Source organism: Haliotis rufescens, unplaced genomic scaffold (genome assembly GCF_023055435.1).
Source record: "Haliotis rufescens isolate VD_foot unplaced genomic scaffold, xgHalRufe1.0.p SCAF_92, whole genome shotgun sequence".
Classification (NCBI taxonomy): Eukaryota; Metazoa; Mollusca; class Gastropoda; order Lepetellida; family Haliotidae; genus Haliotis; species Haliotis rufescens.
In genome coordinates, this window is record NW_025964386.1 from 406,094 (window position 1) to 430,000 (window position 23,907).

At 45.7% G+C, this 23,907-nt stretch overlaps 2 protein-coding genes and 1 pseudogene across 2 annotated transcripts in view; all 3 read right to left on the bottom strand.

The window, feature by feature from the left end:
• Window positions 1-4,671: 4,671 nt before the first annotated feature.
• Window positions 4,672-10,700, bottom strand: LOC124135626 (extensin-1-like). Its single transcript, XM_046501044.2, has 2 exons — window positions 7,387-10,700; window positions 4,672-6,880 (listed from the first exon to the last, which is right to left on the bottom strand). The coding sequence occupies exon 1, from the start codon at window positions 10,395-10,397 to the stop codon at window positions 9,432-9,434; it is 966 nt and encodes a 321-aa protein (XP_046357000.2). The 5' UTR covers window positions 10,398-10,700; the 3' UTR covers window positions 4,672-6,880; window positions 7,387-9,431.
• A 6,295-nt stretch (window positions 10,701-16,995) lies between these two features.
• On the bottom strand, window positions 16,996-21,829 carry LOC125377679 (annotated as a pseudogene).
• A 125-nt stretch (window positions 21,830-21,954) lies between these two features.
• The window catches only part of LOC124135624, a 6,432-nt gene continuing 4,479 nt past the window's right edge, over window positions 21,955-23,907 (bottom strand). The window contains exons 3-5 of the mRNA XM_046501040.2: window positions 23,791-23,893; window positions 22,275-22,958; window positions 21,955-22,080 (exon numbers count right to left, since the gene is read on the bottom strand). Coding sequence (XP_046356996.1) covers window positions 22,070-22,080; window positions 22,275-22,958; window positions 23,791-23,893 — 798 coding nt within the window. The 3' untranslated portion in view covers window positions 21,955-22,069. The remainder of the gene's footprint in view (window positions 22,081-22,274; window positions 22,959-23,790; window positions 23,894-23,907) is intronic.

Consider the following 23,907-nt stretch of genomic DNA (forward strand, 5'->3'; position numbering starts at 1 on the left):
TAGCAAGGAAGCGATATTTTCATGTTTTGGCGGCCATCTTATCGACCATCTTGAATATTTCAAAATGCCTAAAGATGACAGAGTGTCATCAGTCAGTTTCATAATCTAGAGTACATCATTAAACAAATCCAGCAATAAAAAATACTTAATCCCCTAATTCTGGGTTGGGGGAAAATATTCATTTCTCTGCCGGACTATTAACGTCTTTTGGTATGACGCGGCCGGGAATCGACCCCCGGACTTTCCGCTCTCCGGGGCGGATGCACTACCATTAGACCACGGAGGCGGTCCCCACAGTTGGCCTTGGTCAGTTGGTACCATACTACATGCAATCATGGTTTCTGATACACAAACAAGGCGCATTAGATAACACTGACAATAACAGGGGCACTACATTATCAAGTATATTTGCAAATTATTCATGTTTATCATCAACAAAGGACAACTGTTATGGTCAGGCAGAATGCAGATAACATAAGTGAGTTGAATACAGGTGTTATGGAAGGATACACAACGGTCGATAATATCTTCATACTGCAATATCTCATTCAACTATATTTAGGTACCACATGTGGGATATGTGACGCTTGTTTGTCGATTTTGCAAAAACAAATATTTGATGCTGTCCAGATAAAATACGATATGGAATCATTAATTCGAAAAGTTGTTATTTGTAAAATGATTAAGCATCTGATTCACAGATATGCAAATATAATGGCTTTTGTTCGAAACTAGGGTGAATTATCTAAAACATTTAACATTGACCTCGGTGTTACAGAAAGTTATATATTAGGTGAAAGCGACAAAACCCTTTCCATATTCATAAGAAATCCATTGTACAATTTCGACTGTACATCATGATCATGACTATGTTTATGAATCCCTACCAAATAGTGATGATACAAGGTGTTCGCGTAAAAGTAAGCGTATCCTGCCAAACCGGTGGTATCCGTCACAAACGCCATCTTCCCAAGGCAAGAGAGTGAACTGACTCTAAAAGTCCAGTTTCCACCCTTGCCGAACTAGGCTGGGATTATGGAGTTACATTTTGGCTGGGCTAACGAGTCTATGCATAGTCCAGTCAAAATCGCGCACCGAAATCGAAATCCTGTTCGTAAACTGTCATGCAGAGGTCGGTCGATTGCAGTATTTGCAAAGCATGTGCATCGCCAACTCGTTGTCAACAGATATTTTCCAAATCTTTTCATGTTTTTAATCAAGATGCTCATGTGATTTGATGAACTTCACGAAATAAGAACCGTTTGATCACAAAATAGATCTTGATGGTCGATCAGATCGTCTTGACTGGGCGCCACCATTTTGTTTGAAGAAACTGCATGTGATACGAGAGGTGGAATTTGATTGGTCAATATGGGAGAGGCATAGAATGGACATAACTCGTAATAGCCACTGGTGGCGCTAGGATCGAGCCAGGGAATTCCAGCCTAGTTCGGCAAGGGTGCACGTGGAAACTGGACTTGTAAAGTCAGTTGAACTCTTGCTTCGGGAAGATGCACAAACACAAGCAAAAGCAAGTCAATTTGTCCACCTAAAACAAACTCGGGAACACATGGTACAAGTCAATCAATCAATCTTTATTCATGGCACTTATTCATGAGAACAATGGCCTATAGTACATTGTCTGGGGCGTGTTACAAATTCATAAATTTTCTTAGTTTCATAGCATGATAAATGAACATTGATAAATTTCTAATAGTTTCTGTACAAATAACAAGTCATTAATTTACAAAATTTGTTACCGTTTGGGTTGCGGTAGAAATAGTTATTTAGATATTTTGCTCTTAAATCTTTATACACTGAACATACACATAAAAAGTGATATTCATCTTCAATACAATCAGTTTTACAAACCCTACAAAGTCTATGTTCTCTTGCAATACCTTCATATCTGCCTTTTTCAATGTATAGATCATGTGAGCCACAACGAAATCGAGAAAGAGCTGTTCTAAACTGATGTAAATTTACACTTAATAGATAAGGTTCTAGTATAATAGTAGTCTTAAATGTAGCGTAGTAATTTGCTGTTCTAGAACTGAACAAAGAACCATGCCATTTTTGGATGTACATATCTTTTAAGGTCTGTGTCAAACGGGAGAAGAAATGTTGTGGCATATCAACATGTTGCTGTAACCGAATATAACCATATCCACATTCGTATAACATGTGTTTTAAATTTTGATGCCCAATTTTGTTTCCCATGCCTGTTGTAGAGAAGCATCATATTGTCACATTTTCTAGGGTATCTTGAAGATGGCATATTTAATAGCTTGACCAAATATTTAATAACCTTTAAATAACTATTGATATGCATGGGAAACCTTCCGCATTCACCATATACCCTTGCGTTTTGTGTGCTAGATTGTACACCCAAGAACTTTTTAAATGCATATAAATGTATTTTCTCAATAACATCCACATGTTCTAGGCCCCAAATGTCTGATCCATACAGTAGAATCGGGCTTATTTTTGTATCAAATATTTTAAAGTAAACATCATATGTAATATTATCCAGAACTCTAAGCTGTTTTAATATGCCTACAAAAAATGAGTGGCTTGCAATGAAATGTTATGTGCATTTCTTAACCAAGTTAATCTATTTGTAAAACGCACGCCTAAGTATTTATAAAATGGAACAACTCCTACCGGCTTCCCTCTGTAAAGCCATTTTTCTTTTCTGGATATCTTCCACCATTTTTAAAAACTACAACTTTGGTTTTATCCACATTTACAGTAAGTTTTGACACGTCACGATAACTCTCTAATACATGTATTTGCTTTTGCAAGCCAGGTATATTGTGCTCGAGAACATGACTATGTCTTCAGCGAAAAGAAGCAGAAATGATTTAATAGTTTCGGGGTGTAGTTGTATTCCATCAGTGCAATTATTTTGGATTTGATATGCTAATTCATTTATGAAAAAGGAAAATAAGAAGGGACTTAATATACACCCTTGTCGGACATCAATGCTACTTACAAAATTATCCGATATAGCGCCAGTGTTCCGGACACACGCCTTCACATCTTTATACAGAGCACAATAACTTTCCAATTTTGCTACTTAGCCCATGTCTTTGAAAGAGTGATCACAAGTTAACCCTTTTCACAGAGTCAAAAGCTTTTGCAAAATCTACGAATACAGCATAAAGCTTCCCTCGTTCCACTGATAGATATCTCTGTATTATAGAATAGAGGATATAAGCATCGTCAGTGCTTGTGACTCACACATTTTATCATAAGAATCCGCCCAGAAAACAAGTCTCTTATTAATAATTGAAGTAAATATTTTACTAAATGTACTAAGGAGAGTTATGCCTCTATAATTATTAACATCGCTGGTTGCGCCCTGCTTGTGAAGAGGAACAATAATGCCAACTGTCCAATTCTCTGGAAAATATGATCTCTTTAAAAGGATATTAAAAATAAGTTCCAAATATGGTATTAAAATATCTCAGGAATGTTTAAAGAACTCTGCTATCACATTATCATTTCCAGATGCCTTGTTATCTTTAAGGTTGGATATGCTGTCAATAATTTCCTCTTTAGATATTTGACATTCAAGAATATCAGCTGTTACACTGTCAATTTTATCTTCGTTGAATTCCATGTCAAATAAATTGTTATCGTAATGGCTAAATGGAACTGAAAACAATTCCTGGAAATGCTCAAACCAGGCTTGAATATCAATGTCATTTTTGTAATATCTATTAGGTTTAATGGCTTTTAGCGATCACCAAAATGTTTTAGAATTATCTATGCTTGATTCCAACAGTTTCGGTTTTGTTCGAAATATTCTGTCTTTTTCTCTCTTACAAACATCGTTGCACTGATTTCTTACTCTATTATAGTCTGTTAGCAATCCTCTGTCCTTATTCTTTCTAAAGTTATTTAAACGTCTACATCGTTCCTTTTTAAGTAGCTGGCATTCGCTATCAAACCATTGTTGATCATATTTACAGCCCATATTCATTTTCTTCATATCAGATGCAGCAATAATAACAGCTTCAGTAATATACCCATTACCTTCTTCAACGTTAACAAATGCTACATCTACAGCCTTCTCCAGTAAATTATGCGCAGTCCCAGCAATAAGGTTTATTCTTAACTGTTCAGCCTTCTCTTCAGCCCACACAAATTTGAAGGAAGCATTGTTACGTGTATTGCGTGGCGTAGGGTCACTTACTACAAGCGCACGTAAACTAGTCGTGACAAGAAGGTGTGATGACTCGGCTCGAGACGGTATGTCAAAGCCATGGCTAATATCAAACAACTCGGACGAGGCAATAACATAATCCACCACACTCGCACCCTGGTTTCCTATAAAAGTAAAATCTCCCACCCCGGCGCCTGACCCACACCTTCCATTCATAACATGTATATTTAGTATACTGCATAAACCTAGTAAGCTCTTACCAAAATTATTCAAAGATAAATCCAAAGAAAATCTTTTTAAGCTGAAATTTTCTAACAGATATCCCCATACACTGTTATCATGTCCCTCGAGATATTCAAGGATATCATCTTCTACAAAATCAGATTCAGTGCTAGTTCTAGCATTCAAGTCTCCCCCAATAATCAAAAAAACATCATCACAATGTGCTAGTATATCAAGTAATTCATTTTGTAATATTTGTATGCCATTTTTGCATTGCCTCCAAAGGTTTGTGTAACGTCGAACATTCAGGATGAACATAATCACATGAATATAGCAAATCTTTTTAAAATCCAAATACGGTTTTATCTAACAGCACGAAAATGCCACTGTCGTAAACTTGAGACCATTTTCCATATTTAACAAGTTGTTGTCTAACTGAATATGGCAATACCACCAGTTGGAAATCTTTTCAGCTTCTTTGATCCATATCTTGAATCCTAGAAATATCAAATTTATGTCTATATCTTTCATCCATGTTTCTTTTCTGCCGAGTAAGTCAAATGAGTTTAAATAATCGGTAAAGTCCTGATCAGTTAATTTAGAATTAAGTCCTGATACATTCCAGAAAACAAATGTTCTATTTTCAAATTTACAGTCATCTACATGAGACGTCCTACAATCACGCTCGGTATCGTCGCAACCGCAGCGGGTTGCTGTCCTGTCCCAGGCCTTAGAGCGAGAACTCAGAAGTCGTGGTCCTGTGTGTGAACCTCCCCGTCTATGTCCTTATGAGGGTGATGTTCTGATGTTCTGGCTATCCCTTCTTTCCCGTATGTATGCTGTAGTTCTCTCTGGTGTCTCTTGGCTATCTCTCATCTCACTACCCTTCTTCACATCCTCCACAAGTTTCCCTCCTTTGTAAAAAAACAACCCTTATCTGGACTTTCACGACCTGCCTAGCTCTTGTTGCTGGAAATATGTTAGGTCATTAGCGACACCATATACCACTTCTCTCAGGGTATCCCTAAATCCAAGTATTTGGATTTTATCATCCCAGTGTGCCATTTTCACTATAAGAGGGCGGGGTTTATTTGTTGTTTTGCTGAATATCCTGTGTGCACGTTCTATGTCTCTATCAGCAAGTTCCTCACATGTAGGATTCTTATTTCTGGCTCCATTAAAAATGTCTAGTATCTTTTCCTTGCACACTTTATAAGATTCTTCTATACAAGTCAAAATAGGGAATTGCATCGGACATAATTTTTGTCACTGATGCGTCAAATTGGAAATGTCCTCGACGTCTCTACATCGTTCTTCAATAATGAACTTATACCAAATCGTTATGGCTATGTATAGAATTAACAAACTTTAAATTCTAATAACCATTTCATTAACTCTTTCACGCATGTAAAAGGATATGTATGTTCAAACCAGGAGTCAATCTTTATCTTCTGTATTTCGATTTCTGTATTATAAAATGTTAAACATTCATTCATGCAGACAAGTATCTTTTTATATTAATGTTACAAATTTAGATGTTCCTCGCTTGAGCTTTTAATCGAAATTGGACGACGTACTGATATGCCAAGGAATAATGAAATTTCTTTAGTTTGAATAGAATGAATTAGAATGAAATTGATTTCTCTTCATGCACAAACCAGATACAAAGGGGGAGTAACTTGGCGCTTATATGGAGTATATGAGTGACGTCATAGGTCGGGGAGTTCATTCTCGCCTGCGGTCTAGCCATAAAACAAGCAGCTTTATTCCCGCAAAAGTATAGTCCACGTGCATCTTTTAATTGGACTATGGCCATTCCGCCCGAGATCAACGAAAAACTGGATAGCATGTTATCACAGTAGGTATCCACAGCAGACATTGACAAAGCAGTGGATGCTAAACTTGCAGGTTTGCATGCTAGTTTGAAGAGAACTTCTTTGGAATTGCAGAAAATTAAATCTGAGAAAGAATTCGCGTGGAAACGTGACGGCCATAAAATACAGTATAACTTTAATGTGGACATTATAGACAATTTGAAGCAAATTAAGTTTGCTTTTGATTATGGAAAAGGGGAGCATCTTCACGAGCTGATCGCCACTGAGATTTCACGCATAGAACGAAGAAATAAGCATATCAAATTAGCAGATACATCAGAAGCTGGGTGGGAAACAGTGCGTCAGTATGAGAACAATGAGCTGGCTGATAATTCCGACGATGAAAGAAGGATGTTCCGAGCTGAAGCCAGAGCTGTTAAAAAACTTGAGAAGAAGCGGTCCAAGTTTGAAAGGTTTTCTCCGTATAGGAAACCTACAGCGACTGTTACCCAGTCTACTTTTCCTGTGGCTAACCTTACAACTCAGCCCGCCATATCCCAGCGGCCCTTTCGTACAAACTACAGAACAGGCACGTGCTTCGCGTGCGGAGATCCGTCACACTGGAGGAGAGACTGCCCGCTCGTCACAGTCCCATCACAGCCACCCAGTCGTGCTGTCAACAAGACCAACAAAACAGAATTAGCAAGGTAAATCAGATATTGAACTCATTGATGATTTCTATGAATACGAGCAGGGTGATGCTGAAATCAGAGTTGGAGGACGTTTGAGACTTTGTAGCAACTTTTGGGAGGAAATAGAATGTACTGACTTTGTGCTAGATACTATTAAGCATGGTTATAAGATACCCTTTTATTTCACGCCTTTGTCAATGGAACTGAAAAATAACAAATCAGCGCTTAATCACCACGAATTTGTATGTGAAGCAATACGAGATTTGCCCAAAAAAGACCTTTTTGTTGAATGTACCGATAGACCACATGTTGTGAATCCCCTTTCTGTCTCTCATCGGGAAAGAAAAGACTCATATTAGATCTCTCTCTTGTTAACACACTAGTTTACAAGCTTTCAGTCAAATATGAAGACTGGAGAACGGCTTTAATGTACATGTATATTAATGCCAATGACTGGCTTATTGAATTTGATATACATTCGGCTTACCATCACATCGAAATGTTTCCACAGCATACGGCTCATCTTGGCTTTTCATGGACCTTACCACTGGGGAAGAAATACTATAAGTTTCTAGTATTGCCATTTGGTTGGACATCAGCTCCTTATATCTTTACAAAAGTTACCAGACAGTTAGTAAAAAAGATGGCGCTATGATGGTCTTTGTATTGTTACATTTCTTGATGATGGAATTATGGTTGAATTTTCAGAAAATGGTTGCAGGGACTCGGCAGTGAAGGTCAAAGGTGATTTGGTTCAATCTGGTTTCGTTCCTAGAGTTGAGAAGTCGTTGTGGTCACCATCACAGTGCTTAGAATGGCTTGGCTTTTGCGTAGATACTTCACAGTTCACGCTAACCGTACCCGATAGGAAAATTAGTAAACTCAAGGGTTGTATTGATAACATTGTGGAAATGAAATGCAAGATACCGGTCCGGAGTATTTCGTCAGTTGTAGGTCAGGTAATAGCAATGAAGCCAGTAATTGGTTCTGTCAGTCAGCTCATGACGAGGGCATTATCTATTGATGTGTTACAGGCAAGGTCTTGGAATGACAGGATCTATTTATCTCCTTCTAGTTATGAACAACTTAGGTTTTGGTTGTCCAACATTTCAGTGTATAACTCGAGGTCCTTGCGTGCTGAAAGTTCCCCTACTAGGATAGTTTATTTTTTCTCATGGACAATGGTCAGTTAGTGAAATATAGAGGAGCTCCACGTGGAGGGAACTCATAGCAGTTACCATGGTACTTAGTAGCTTTCTCAGTTTTTTAGGATTCCACACAGTGAAATGGTTCACAGACAACCAAAACGTTGTTTCAGTTGTGCAGAAAGGAAGTATGAAAGTTCATCTTAAGTGAATAGCTCTGGAAAGTTTCCAGATGAGCTTACAGTATAGTATTCAGCTGGACATTGAATGGATTCCTCGCTGCCTCAATGATAGGGCAGATTATCTGAGCAGATTATACGACACTGATTCCAAGTTTCCAGATTTGAAGTTTCCGATGTTAGCATTGAATATAGATTATTCTGGATGATGTGATTCATAGCATGTTGTTTTTGTTTCAGGTTCATGTATATAACAATGTGTGTATGGTGAGAAATGAGATAAATCCACTGAATGAACTCTTGAATGAAGCGAGATCTGCTTCATCATATAAATCTTATGATTATGGTTTCAGGCGATTCAAGCTTTGGGCTGAATCTCACGGTTTATCAGGTTCTATTCCATTAATACCTTTGCATTGTGCTCTTTATCTATTATCATTGATACAAAGCTGTGATAGTATATCCCCAGTTATGAATGCATTTTACAGCGTAAGATATGCCCATGTTATTGTTGGACTCACTAGCCCAACTGAGAATACTCTGGTACAAAATGTATTGGAAGCTGGCCAAAGGAGACTTGCTAAGTCTGTGTGCAAAAAAGAGCCAATCACTGTATCTCATATAAGGTATCTCATATATAGTTATCACTTCTAAGTGAAAATCAAATTTAAAAGACAGTAGATTGGTAACCATGATTCTTGTGGCTTATTCGGGATTTTTGCGTTCCTGCGAGTTGCCGCATTTCTCCAGATCTGATATATATTTGTATGACCAGTATATGTCTATTTTTATTGATAAATCCCAAACCGATGTTTACCGAGATGGTGCATGGGTTGTCACAGCTGCTACATTGTCTGACATGTGTCCTGTTCAACACATGAAGTCGTATCTTGAATTAGCTGATATAACTGCAGATTCAAATGAGTATATATTCAGATCACTTTCAATGATTACATGTGGAGACTTGTGGGCACACGTGGAGCCGTGTGGAGGACATGTAGAGACGTGTGAAGGACACGTTGAGACGTGTGGAGACGTGTGGAAGACATGTGGAGACATGTGGAGATGTGTGGAGGACATGTGGATGCGAGTGGAGTCGTGTGGAGACGTGCGGGCACGTGTGGAGACGAATGGAAGTCATATGGGGACGTGTCGAGGACATGCGGAGACGTGGAGGATATGTGGAGACGTGTGGAGGCGTGTGGAAGTCATTCGGTGACATGTGGAGGACATGTGGAGACGTGTTGAGGACAGGTGGAGACGTGTGGAGGCGTGTGGAAGACATTCGGTGACATGTGGAGGACACGTGGAGACGTGTGGAGGACTGGTGGAGACGTGTGGAAGACATGTGGTGACGTGAGGATGACATGCGGAGACTTGTGGAGGACCTTTTGAGACATGTGGAAGACACGTTGGGACGTGTGGAGATGTGTGGATGATCTGTGGAGGACATGTGGAGACTTGTGGGCACATGTGGATACGTGTGAAGGACATGTTGAGGCGAGTGGAGTCGTGTGGAGACGTGCAGGCACATGTGGAGACGAATAGAAGTCATGTGGGGACGTGGGGAGGACATACGGAGACGTGGAGGATATGTGGAGACATGTGGAGGACACGTGGAGACTTGTGGAGGCGTGTGGAAGACATTCGGTGACATGTGGAGGACATGTGCAGACGCGTGGAGGACATGTGGAGACATGTGGATACGTGTGGATGATCTGTGGAGACGTGTGGAGTATATGTGCAGACGTGTGGAGGAAATGTGGAGATGCGTTCAGGACATGTGGAGACGTGTGGAGACGTGTGGAGACGTGTGGAGACGTGTGGGTGATATGTGGAGACGTGGTGAGGACATGTGGAGACCTGTGGAGGACATTTGGAGACGTGTTGAGACGTGTGGAAGACACGTGGAGACATGTGGAGATGTGTGGAGGACATGTGGAGGACATGTTGAGGCGAATGGAGTCGTGTTGGGACGTGTGGGCACATGTGGAGACGGGGAGGATATGTGGAGACATGTGGAGGACATGTGGAGGACACGTGGAGACCTGTGAAGGACATGTGGAGACGTGTTGAGGACATTTGGTGAAGTGTGGAGGACATATGGAGACGTGAAGGACATGTGGAGACGTGTGGAGGCGTGTTGAAAACATGTGGTGACGTGAGGAGGACATGCGGAGACGCGTTCAGGACATGCGGAGACGTGTGGAGGAAATTTGGAGACGTGTGGAGACGTGTGGATGATATATTGAGACGTGGTGATGACATGTTGAGACCTGTGGAGGACATGTGGAGACGTGTTGATACTTGTGGAAGACACGTGGAGTCGTGTGGCGATGTTTGGAGGACATTCGGAGACGTGGAGGATATGTGAAGAAATGTGGAGGACATGTGGAGACGTGTGGAGGCGTGTGGAAGATATTCGGTGACATGTGGAGGACATGTGCAGACGTGTGAAAATGTGTGGATGATCTGTGGAGGACATGTTGAGACGAATGAAAGTCATGTGGAGACGTGGGGAGGACATGTGAAGACGTGGAGGACATGTTGAGACATGTGGAGGACATGTGGAGGACACGTGGAGACGTTTGGAGGACATGTGGTGACGTGAGGAGGCCATTTGGAGACACGTGGAGGACCTATTGGGACGCGTGGAGACGTGTGGAAGACACGTGGAGACGTGAGGATATGTGTGGATGATCTGTGGAGACGTGTGGAGTATATCAGGAAACGCGTGGAGGACATGCGGATGACATGTGGAGACGTGTGTAGTATATGAGGAAACATGTGGAGGACACGCGGATGACATGTGGAGACGCGTGGAGGACACGTGGAGACGTGTGGATGACATGTGGTGACGTGAGGAGGACATGCGGAGACGTTCGGATGATCTGTGGAGACGTGGAGTATATGTGGAGACGTGTTGAGGACATGCGGAGACCTGTAGAGGACATTGGAGACGTGTGGAGACGTGTGGATGATATGTGGAGACGCGTTGAGGACATGTGGAGACATGTGAAGGACATGTGGACACGTGTGGAGGACATGTGGTGAAGTGTGGAGGACATATGGTGACGTGACGAGGACATATGGAGCCGTGTGGAGACTTGTAGAGGACATCTTGAGGTCATGTGGAGACGTGTGGACGATATGTGGTGACGTGAGGATGTCATGCGGAGACACGTGGAGGACCTGTTGGGACGCGTGGAGACGTGTGGGAGACACGTGGAGACGTGAGGATATATGTGGATGATCTGTGGAGACGTGTGGAGTATATGAGGAAACGTGTGGAGGACATGCGGATGACATGTGGAGACGTGTAGAGTATATAAGGAAACGTGTGGAGGACATCCGGATGACATGTGGAGACGTGTGGAGGACACGTGGAGACGTGTGGATGACATGTGGTGACGTGAGGAGGATATGTGGAGACGTGTGGAGTATATGTGGAGACGTGTTGAGGACATGCGGAGACCTGTGGAGGACATTGGAGACGTGTGGAGATGTGGAGGACATGTTAAGAAATGTAGAGGACATCTTGAGGTCATGTGGAGCCGTGTGGAGAATATGTGGTGACGTGAGGAGGACATGTGGAAATGTGTTGAAGACATGTGGACGACATGTGGAGACGTGTAAAGACGCGTGGAGACGTTTGGAGGACATATTGAGACATGTGGAGACGCGTGGAGACATGTGGAGGACACGTGGAGACGTGTGGAGACGTGTGGTGACTTGTGGAGGACATATGGAGACGCGTGGAGACATGTGGAGGACACGTGGAGACGTGAGGATATGTGTGGATGATCTGTGGAGACGTGTGGAGTATATGAGGAAACGTGTGGAGGACATGCGGATGACATGTGGAGACGTGTGGAGGATACGTGGAGACGTGTGGATGATCTGTGGAGACGTGTGGAGTATATGTGGAGACGTGTTGAGGACATGCGGAGACCTGTGGAGGACATTGGAGACGTGTGGAGACGTATGGATGATATGTGGAGACGTGTTGAGGACATGTGGACACGTGTGGAGGATATGTGGTGAAGTTTGGAGGACATATGGTGACGTTTGGAGGACATATGGAGACGTATGGAGACTTGTACAGGACATCTTCAGGTCATGTGGAGACGTGTGGAGGATATGTGGAGACGTGTTGAGGACATGTGGAGACCTGTGAAGGACATGTGGACACGTGTGGAGGACATGTGGTGAAGTGTGGAGGACATATGGTGACGTGACGAGGACATATGGAGACATGTGGAGACTTGTAGATAACATCTTGAGGTCATGTGGAGACGTGTGGAGGATATGTGGTGACGTGAGGAGGACATGTGGAAATGTGTGGAAGACATGTGGAGACGCGTGGACACATGTTGAGATATGTGAAAACATATGGAGACGGGTGGATGACATATGGAGACGTGTGGAGACGTGTGGAAGACATTCGGTGACATGTGGAGACGTGTGGAGACGTGTGGAAGACATGTGGTGACGTGAGGATGACATGCGGAGACATGTGGAGGACATGTTGAGACATGTGGAAGACACGTTGAGACGTGTGGAGATGTGTGGATGATCTGTGGAGGACATGTGGAGACTTGTAGGCACATGTGGATACGTGTGAAGGACATGTTGAGGCGTGTGGAGACATGTGGAGGACATGTGGAGACGTGTGGAGGACAGGTGGAGACGTGTGGAAGACATGTGGTGACGTGGGGAAGACACGTGGAGACATGTGGAGGACCTGTTGAGACATGTGGAGGAGATGTGGAGGACACGTGGAGACGTTTGGAGGACATGTAGTGACGTGAGGAGGTCATGCGGAGACACGTGGAGGACCTGTTGGGACACGTGGAGACGTGTGGAAGATATGTGGAGACGTGAGGATATGTGTGGATGATCTGTGGAGACGTGTGGAGTATATGAGGAAAAGTGTGGAGGACATGCGGATGACATGTGGAGACGTGTGGAGGACACGTGGAGACGTGTGGATGATCTGTGGAGACGTGTGGAGTATATGTGGAGACGTGTTGAGGACATGCGGAGACTTGTGGAGGACATTGGAGACGTGTGGAGACGTGTGGATGATATGTGGAGACGTGTTGAGGACATGTGGAGACCTGTGAAGGACATGTGGACACGTGTGGAGGACATGTGGTGAAGTGTGGAGGACAAATGGTGACGTGACGAGGACATATGGAGACGTGTGGAGACTTGTAGAGGACATCTTGAGGTCATGTGGAGACGTGTGGAGGATATGTGGAGACGTGTTGAGGACATGTGAAGACCTGTGAAGGACATGTGGACACGTGTGGAGGACATGTGGTGAAGTGTGGAGGACATATGGTGACGTGACGAGGACATATGGAGACGTGTGGAGACTTGTAGATGACATCTTGAGGTCATGTGGAGACGTGTGGAGGATATGTGGTGACGTGAGGGAACTTGTGGATATGTGTGGAAGACATGTGGACGACATGTGAAGACGTGTAAAGACGCGTGGAGACGTTTGGAGGACATATTCAGACATGTGGAGACGCGTGGAGACATCTGGAGGACATGTGGAGACGTGTGGAGACGTGTGGTGACTTGTGGAGGACATATGGAGACGCGTGGACACATGTGGAGGACATGTGGAGACATGTGGAGACGTGTGGAGACGTGTGGAGGACATATGGAGTCGTGTGGAGACATATGGAGTCGTGTGGAGACATATGGAGACGCGTGGAGACATATGGAGACGTGTGGACACATGTTGAGATATGTGAAAACATATGGAGACGTGTGGAAACATATGGAGACTTGGAGGACATGTGGAGACGTGTTGAGACGTGTGGAAGACACGTGGAGACATGTGGGCACATGGGACGAATGGAAGTCATGTGGGGACGTTCGGAGGATATGCGGAGACGAGGAGGATATGTGAAGACATGTGGACGACATGTGGAGACTAGTGGGGGACAGGTGGAGACGTGTGGAGGACCTGTTGAGACGTGTGAAGAGACGTGTGGAGACGTGTGGAAGACATGTTGAGACATGTGAAGATGTGTGGAGGACATGTAGAGACGTGGAGGACATGTGGAGACTTGTGGGCACACGTGGAGCCGTGTGGAGGACATGTAGAGACGTGTGAAGGACACGTTGAGACGTGTGGAGACGTGTGGAGACGTTAGGAGACGTATTGAGGACATGTGGAGACCTGTGAAGGACATGTGGACACGTGTGGAGGACATGTGGTGAAGTGTGGAGGACATATGGTGACGTGACGAGGACATATGGAGACGTGTGGAGACTTGTAGAGGACATCTTGAGGTCATGTGGAGACGTGTGGAGGATATGTGGAGACGGGTTGAGGACATGTGGAGACCTGTGGAGGACATGTGGACACGTGTGGAGGACATCTGATGAAGTGTGGAGGACATATGGTGACGTGACGAGGACATATGGAGACGTGTGGAGACTTGTAGAGGACATCTTGAGGTCATGTGGAGACGTGTGGAGGATATGTGGTGACGTGAGGAGGACATGTGGAAATGTGTGGAAGACATGTGGACGACATGTGGAGACGTGTAAAGACGGGTGGAGACGTTTGGAGGACATATTGAGACATGTGGAGGACATGTGGAGACGTGTGGAGACATGTGGTGACTTGTGGAGGACATATGGAGACGCGTGGACACATGTAGAGACATGTGAAAACATATGTAGACGCGTGGAGACATGTGGAGGACATGTGGAGACATGTCGAGACGTGTGGAGACGTGTAGAGGACATATGGAGTCGCGTGGAGACATATGGAGTCGTGTGGAGAAATATGGAGACACGTGGACACATGTTGAGATATGTGAAAACATATGGAGACGTGTGGAAACATAAGGAGACTTGGAGGACATGTGGAGACGTGTTGAGACGTGTGGAAGACACGTGGAGACATGTGGGCACATGGGACGAATGGAAGTCATGTGGGGACGTTCGGAGGATATGCGGAGACGAGGAGGATATGTGGCGACATGTGGAGGACATGTGGAGACTAGTGGGGGACAGGTGGAGACGTGTGGAGGACCTGTTGAGACGTGTGGAAGACATGTTGAGACATGTGGAGATGTGTGGAGGACATGTGGAGACGTGGAGGACATGTGGAGACTTGTGGGCACACGTGGAGCCGTGTGGAGGACATGTAGAGACGTGTGAAGGACACGTTGAGACGTGTGGAGACGTGTGGAAGACATGTTGAGACATGTGGAGATGTGTGGAGGACATGTGGATGCGAGTGGAGTCGTGTGGAGACGTGCGGGCACGTGTGGAGACGAATGGAAGTCATATGGGGACGTGTCCAGGACATGCGGAGACGTGGAGGATATGTGGAGACGTGTGGAGGCGTGTGGAAGACATTCGGTGACATGTGGAGGACACGTGGAGACGTGTGGAAGACATGTGGTGACGTGAGGATGACATGCGGAGACTTGTGGAGGACCTTTTGAGACATGTGGAAGACACGTTGAGACGTGTGGAGATGTGTGGATGATCTGTGGAGGACATGTGGAGACTTGTGGACACATGTGGATACGTGTGAAGGACATGTTGAGGCGAGTGGAGACATGTGGAGGACACGTGGAGACGTGTGGAGGACAGGTGGAGACGTGTGGAGGACACGATGAGACGAGTGGATGACATGCGGAGACTTGTGGAGGACCTGTTGAGACATGTGGAAGACACGTTGGGACGTGTGGAGATGTGTGGCTGATCTGTGGAGGACATGTGGAGACTTGTGGGCACATGTGGATACGTGTGAAGGACATGTTGAGTCGAGTGGAGTTGTGTGGAGACGTGCAGGCACATGTTGAGACGAATAGAAGTCATGTGGGGACGTGGGGAGGACATACGGAGACGTGGAGGATATGTGGAGACATGTGGAGGACACGTGGAGACGTTTGGAGGCGTGTGGAAGACATTCGGTGACATGTGGAGGACATGTGGAGACATGTGGATACGTGTGGATGATCTGTGGAGACATGTGGAGTATATGTGCAGACGTGTGGAGGAAATGTGGAGATGCGTTCAGGACATGTGGAGAAGACTGGAGGAAATTTTGAGATGTGTGGATGATATGTGGAGACGTGGTGAGGATATGTTGAGACCTGTGGAGGACATGTGGAGACGTGTTGAGACGTGTGGAAGACACGTGGAGACATGTGGAGATGTGTGGAGGACATGTGGAGGACATGTTGAGGCGAATGGAGTCGTGTGGAGACGTGTGGGCACATTTGGAGACGGGGAGGATATGTGGAGACATGTGGAGGACACGTGAAGACGTGTGGAGGACACATGGAGACGTGTGAAAGACATGTGATGACGTGAGGATGACATACGGAACATGTGGAGGACCTGTTGAGATGTGTGGAAACGGGTGGAAGACACGTGGAGACGTGTGGAAATGTGTGGGTGATCTGTGGAGGACATGTGGAGACTTGTGGGCACATGTTGAGACGAATGAAAGTCATGTGGAGACGTGTGGAGAACATGTGGAGGACACGTGGAGACGTTTGGAGGACATGTGGTGACGTGAGGTTGACATGCGGAGACGCGTTCAGGACATGTGGAGAAGTGTGGAGGAAATTTGGAGACGTGTGGAGACGTGTGGAAGACACGTGGAGACATGTGGGCACATGGGGCGAATGGAAGTCATGTGGGGACTTTCGGAGGATATGCGGAGACGAGGGGGATATGTGGAGACATGTGGAGGACAAGTGGAGACTAGTGGGGGACAGGTGGAGACGTGTGGAGGACCTGTTGAGACGTGTGGAAACGTGTGGAAGTCACGTGGAGTCGTATGGAAATGTGTGGATGATCTGTGGAGGACATGTGGAGACGTGTGGGCACATGTTGAGACGAATGAAAGTCATTTGGAGACGTGTGGAGGACATGTGGAGACACGTGGAGGACTTGTTGAGACGCGTGGAGACGTGTGGAAGACACGTGGATACGTGAGGATATGTGTGGATGATCTGTGGAGACGTCTGGAGTATATGAGGAAACGTGTGGAGGACATGCGGATGACATGTGGAGACGTGTGGAGGACACGTGGAGACGTGAGGAGGACATGCGGAGACGTGTGGATGATATGTGGAGTCGTGTGGAGTATATATGGAGACGTGTGGAGACACGTGGAAGACATATGGAGACGTGTTGAGGACATGTGGAGACCTGTGAAGGACATGTGGAGACGTGTTAAGGGGATGTGGTGAAGTGTGGAGGACATATTGAGACGTGGAGGACATGTGGAGACGTGTGGAGGCGTGTTGAAAACATATAGGGACGTGACGAGGACATGTTGAGACGTGTTGAGACGTGTGGAAGCTATATGGAGATGGGTGGATGACATATGGAGACGCGTGGAGACGTGTAGAGGACATGTTTAGACATGTGGTGTCATATGGAGACGTGAGGAGGACATGTGGAGACGTGTCGAGGACATGTGGAAGACATGTGAAGACGTGCGGAGGACATGTGGAGACATGTGGAGACATGTAAAGACGTGTGGAGACGTGTGGAGGCGTGTTGAAGAGATGTGGTGACGTGACGATGACATGTGAAGGCGTGTGGAGGAGACTTGGCGACGTTTGGAGGACATGTGGTGACGTTAGGAGGACATGCGGATACGTGTTCTGGACGTGTGGAGTCGTGTGGATGACACGTGGAGACGTGGAGAGATGTGTGGATGATCTGTGGATACGTGTGGAGTAGATGAGGAAACGTGTGGAGGACATGCGGATGACATGTGGAGACGTGTGGAGGACACGTGGAGACGTGTGGATGACATGTGGTGACGTAAGGAGGATATGCGGAGACGTGTGGATGATCTGTTGAGACGTGTGGAGTATATATGAAGACGTGTTGAGGACATGCCGAGACGTGTAGAGGACATTGGAGACGTCTGGAGACGTGTGGAAGACATGTGGAGACGTGTTGAAGACATGTGGAGACCTGTGAAGGACATGTGGAGACGTGTTGAGGACATGTGGTGAAGTGTGGAGGACATGTGGAGACGTGGAGGACATGTGGAGACGTGTGGAGGCGTGTTGAAAACATGTGGTGACGTGAGGAGGACATGCGGAGACGCGTTCAGGACATGTGGAGACGTGTGAAGGAAATTTAGAGACGTGTGGAGACGTGTGGATGATATGTGGAGACGTGAGGATATGTGTGGATGATCTGTGGAGACGTGTGGATTTAATGAGGAAACGTGTGGAGGACATGCGGATGACATGTGGAAACGTGTGGAGGATACGTGGAGACGTGTGGATGACATGTGGTAACGTGAGGAGGACATGCGGAGACGTGTGGATGATCTGTGGAGACGTGTGGAGTATATGTGGAGACGTGTTGAGAACATGTGGAGACGTGTGGATGATATGTGGAGTCGTGTGGAGTATATATGGAGACGTGTGGAGACGTGTGGAAGACATATGGAGACGTGTTGAGGACATGCGGAGACCTGTGAAGGACATGTGGAGACGTGTTAAGGAGATGTGGTGAAGTGTGGAGGACATATTGAGACGTGGAGGACATGTGGAGACGTGTGGAGGCGTGTTGAAAACATATAGGGACGTGACGAGGACATGTGGAGACGTGTTGAGACGTGTGGAAGCTATATGGAGATGGGTGGATGACATATGGAGACGTGTGGAGACGTGTGGAGGACATGTTTAGACATGTGGTGTCATATGGAGACGTGAGGAGGACATGTGGAGACGTGTCGAGGACATGTGGAAGACATGTGAAGACGTGCGGAGGACATGTGGAGACATGTGGAGACATGTAAAGACGTGTGGAGACGTGTGGAGGCGTGTTGAAGAGATGTGGTGACGTGACGATGACATGTGAAGGCGTGTGGAGGAGACTTGGCGACGTTTGGAGGACATGTGGTGACGTTAGGAGGACATGCGGATACGTGTTCCGGACGTGTGGAGTCGTGTGGATGACACGTGGAGACGTGGAGAGATGTGTGGATGATCTGTGGATACGTGTGGAGTAGATGAGGAAACGTGTGGAGGACATGCGGATGACATGTGGAGACGTGTGGAGGACACGTGGAGACGTGTGGATGACATGTGGTGACGTGAGGAGGATATGCGGAGACGTGTGGATGATCTGTTGAGACGTGTGAAGTATATATGAAGACGTGTTGAGGACATGCGGAGACGTGTAGAGGACATTGGAGACGTCTGGAAACGTGTGGAAGACATGTGGAGACGTGTTGAAGACATGTGGAGACCTGTGAAGGACATGTGGAGACGTGTTGAGGACATGTGGTGAAGTGTGGAGGACATGTGGAGACGTGGAGGACATGTGGAGACGTGTGGAGGCGTGTTGAAAACATGTGGTGACGTGAGGAGGACATGCGGAGACGCGTTCAGGAGATGTGGAGACGTGTGGAGGAAATTTGGAGACGTGTGGAGACGTGTGGATGATATGTGGAGACGTGAGGATATGTGTGGATGATCTGTGGAGACGTGTGGATTTAATGAGGAAACGTGTGGAGGACATGCGGATGACATGTGGAAACGTGTGGAGGATACGTGGAGACGTATGGATGACATGTGGTAACGTGAGGAGGACATGCGGAGACGTGTGGATGATCTGTGGAGACGTGTGGAGTATATGTGGAGACGTGTTGAGAACATGTGGAGACCTGTGAAGGACATGTGGACACGTGTGGAGGACATGTGGTGAAGTGTGGAGGACAAATGGTGACGTGCCGAGGACATATGGAGACATGTGGAGACTTGTAGAGGACATATTGAGGTCATGTGGAGACGTGTGGAGGATATGTGGTGACGTGAGGAGGACATGTGGAGGTGTGTGGAAGACATGTGGACGACATGTTGAGACGTGTAAAGACGCGTGGAGACGTGTGGAGGACATATTGAGACATGTGGAGACGCGTGGAGACATGTGGAGGACATGTGGTGACATGTCGAGACGTGTGGAGACGTGTGGAGGACATATGGAGTCGCGTGGATCATATGGAGTCGTGTGGAGACATATGGAGACGCGTGGACACATGTTGAGATATGTAAAAAACATATGGAGACGTGGAGGACATGTGGAGACGTGTGGAGGCGTGTTGAAAACATGTGGTGACGTGAGGAGGACATGCGGAGACGCGTTCAGGACATGTGGAGACGTGTGGAGGACATTTGGAGACGTGTGGAGGACATTTGGAGACGAATGGAGGACATGTGGTGACGTGAGGAGAACCTGCGGATACGTGTAGAGACGTGTGGATGATATTCGGAGACGTGTTGGGGACATGTTGAGACCTGTGGAAGCTATGTGGAGACGAGTGGATGACATGTGGAGACGTGTGGAGACGTGTGGAGGACATGTGGTGACGCAAGGAGTAGATGTGAAGACGTGTCGAGGACATGTGGAAGACATGTGAAGACGTGTGGAGGACATTTGGAGACATATAAAGACGTGTGGAGACGTGTGAAGGACATGTTGAGACGTGTGGAAGCTATGTGGAGACGAGTGGATGACACGTGGAGACGTGTGGAGACGTGTGGAGGACATGTTTAGACATGTGGTGACATATCATATGGAGACGTGTGGAGGACATGTGGTGACGTGAGGAGGACATGTGGAATCGTGTCGAGGACATGTGGAAGACAGGTTAAGACGTGCGGAGGACATGTTGAGACACGTGAAGACGTGTGGAGACGTATGGAGGCGTGTAAGAGATGTGGTGACGTGACGATGACATGTGAGGACGTGTGGAGGACTCATGGCGACGTTTGGAGGACATGCGGTGACGTGAGGAGGACATGCGGATACGTTTGGTGGACCTGTTGAGACGTGTGGAGACATGTGGAGTTGTGTAGATGATCTGTGGAGACGTGTGGAGGACAGGTGGAGACGTGAGGAGTATATGTGGAGACGTGTGAAGGACATGCGGAGACGTGTGGAGGACATGTGGTGAAGTTTTGAAAACATGCGGTTCCGTGGATGATATGTTCAGACTTGTGGAGACGTGTTGAAGCTATGTGGAGACGATTGGATGTGGAGACGTGTGAAGTATATTTGGAAACGTGTGGAGGACATGCGGATGACATGTGGAGACGTGTGGAGGACATGTAGTGACGCGAGGAGGACATGCGGAGACCTGTGGAGGACATTGGAGACATGTGGAGACGTGTGGAAGACATGTGGAAACGTGTGGAGAAGTGTGGAGACGTGTTGGTGATATGTGGAGACGTGTTGAGGACATGTGGAGACGTGTGGAGGACAGGTGGTGAATTGTTGAGGACATGTGGAGACGTTTGGAGGCGTGTTGAAACCATATGGTGACATGAAGAGGACATGTGGAGACGTGTGGAGACGTGTGGAAGCTTTGTGGAGACGAGTGGATGACATGTGGAAACGTGTGGAGACTAGTGGAGGGCATGTGGAGGACATTGGATACGTGTGGAGACGTGTGGAAGACATGTGGAGACGTGTGGAGACGTGTGGATGATATGTGGAGACGTGTTGAGGACATGTGGTGACGTGGAGGACATGTGGAGACATCTGGAGACGTGTGGAAGCTATGTGGAAGCTATGTGGAGACGAGTGGATGACATATGGAGACGTGTTGAGGACATGTTTAGACATGTTGAGACATATGGAGACGTCTCGAGACATGTGGAGGTCATGTGGAGACATGTGGAGGACATTGAAGACAAATTACGATTTGAATGCATACTGACTTTATTGTACAGGCATAATCAGGGCGCTTCTTCCTGCTTTCTTGAGGGATTTAACGGCAACGTTGTATCCTCCTATTGCCAAGGGTTGGCCCTTAAATTTAGCTGTGAACTGTTGATGGAAAGACAATATTGAATCAAATGAAATCTGTGAAGGATTTGATGAAAGATATTAACAGAAAAGGAAAATAATACACTACATATGATAAAGAAAATATACGTCACATAAAACCTATATTTATCATCTAACAATCTAATCTAAAGCAGAATAAAAGTTAAAGCTATATGAAAGTAGATGATACTGACCATATACAACCCCGAGAGCTATGCCGTCGAGACTTGGATTACTCGTAGAGATGGCGTACGTTCCACATCCCCCGAAGTGTAGTTCCGTGTCGAAGAAGTAGTTGTCGTTGAGATGGTCAGGTGTACTTAACATCTTGGCACCCGAATTCCAGTGATCCGTCATAGGATAAAGAAGCTTCACCCATCCTGTCTTTGCAGGCGAACGCTGGTTGGGATTTGTATAGAAGGTGAAATAGGCATTGGGGTTTCCGTCACAATTACTGAATGACTTGTCAACTCCATTTGCGTTGTATCCGTGTACGAAACCTCTCGAGAGGAGGACTTTGGGATGAAAACCCAGGTATAAATAGGGACCTAGATTCAAATTATGTGGGCTTGTGTAGAGTGTATATTCATTAGCCATGATGCCAAGAGGTAAAAATGCGAACTTCTTAAGCTGAGAGATTGTGGATTCGGACTGTGTCGCATTCCTCCACTTTGCAACAAAGCTGACTTTGGATTTAGTGTTGAAGTGGATACTTAACTTCTCGGTTGTCAATGTGGCTACAGCGGATTTGGAGAAGTAGGTGATGATGTCACTGCTGCGGAAGCGGCACCAAACTCGGATGGTACTGCCACTGTTAGTCCTGAGAGTATACTCGCCGCTAGCCGAGTCCGGTGCATCACTGTAGATGTCATGACATGCTGGAAAAATAATTGTACACTGACATCTTTTGGAAGATCGGTAGTATTGAGCATGGAACATGTATGAAAACAAATATACTCTTTGACAAATCAGGCTTTCTCATAAGTATGTGTTTATTAGTATCAATTAGTAATGATACCAGGTGTTCACAAAAGGGTGAACATATACTAACCCAACGGTGGCACCAGTCACAAACACATGCACAGGCAATTGTTTAACTGTAGAAACACGGGAACACATGCTACAGGTCAAAATAGGTGATCATTTTGTCACTGATGCGTAACATTTGGAAATGCCGTATGACGTTCTTTGAAACCTTTGTAGCTCACAATTTATGAACTATAGACACCAAAAACTGTAGTTGATAAAATATTGCTCGATATAAAACAGGAAAAGTTGACTATCGGAAAGTTGAAGTGATCCCGCTTGTCATGTGGATAGCTTTTTGTCGCTCTGAATCTATAAACACCGATACATCCTTCATCCTTCAATCTAAAATTGTTTTATAACGATTTCTCTTCAGTCTGTCAAGCTGCATCAGAGGGTATGTCGAAATTGTGCATGAATAATCTGTATTAGAGTGTACATCCATCGAGATTCTGTATGAATTTCAGCTTTGTTCAAGGCTTTAGGATCATCAAACATTTAAATCATTGTTCCCGGTGGCAAACATAGCTCACGGTGATGAAACTATTCATGTAGATATTGTTCTGTTTACCCTGTCTATTTTAACTCTAGGTAAATCAGGTGCAATCGGATCAAAGACAAATTTGTTTGCAAATGAGCTCATTCTGTAGGAGAATTTAGAATGGTGAATGAATAAATACTTACTGCGGATGTCATGTTGACAGATGTCTCCCATATAGCCTGGTATGCAAGCACAGGTCCTGTCCGTTTGTTTCGTACCCCCATTCATACATTTAGCCCTACAGCCCTAGAAAATGAAAA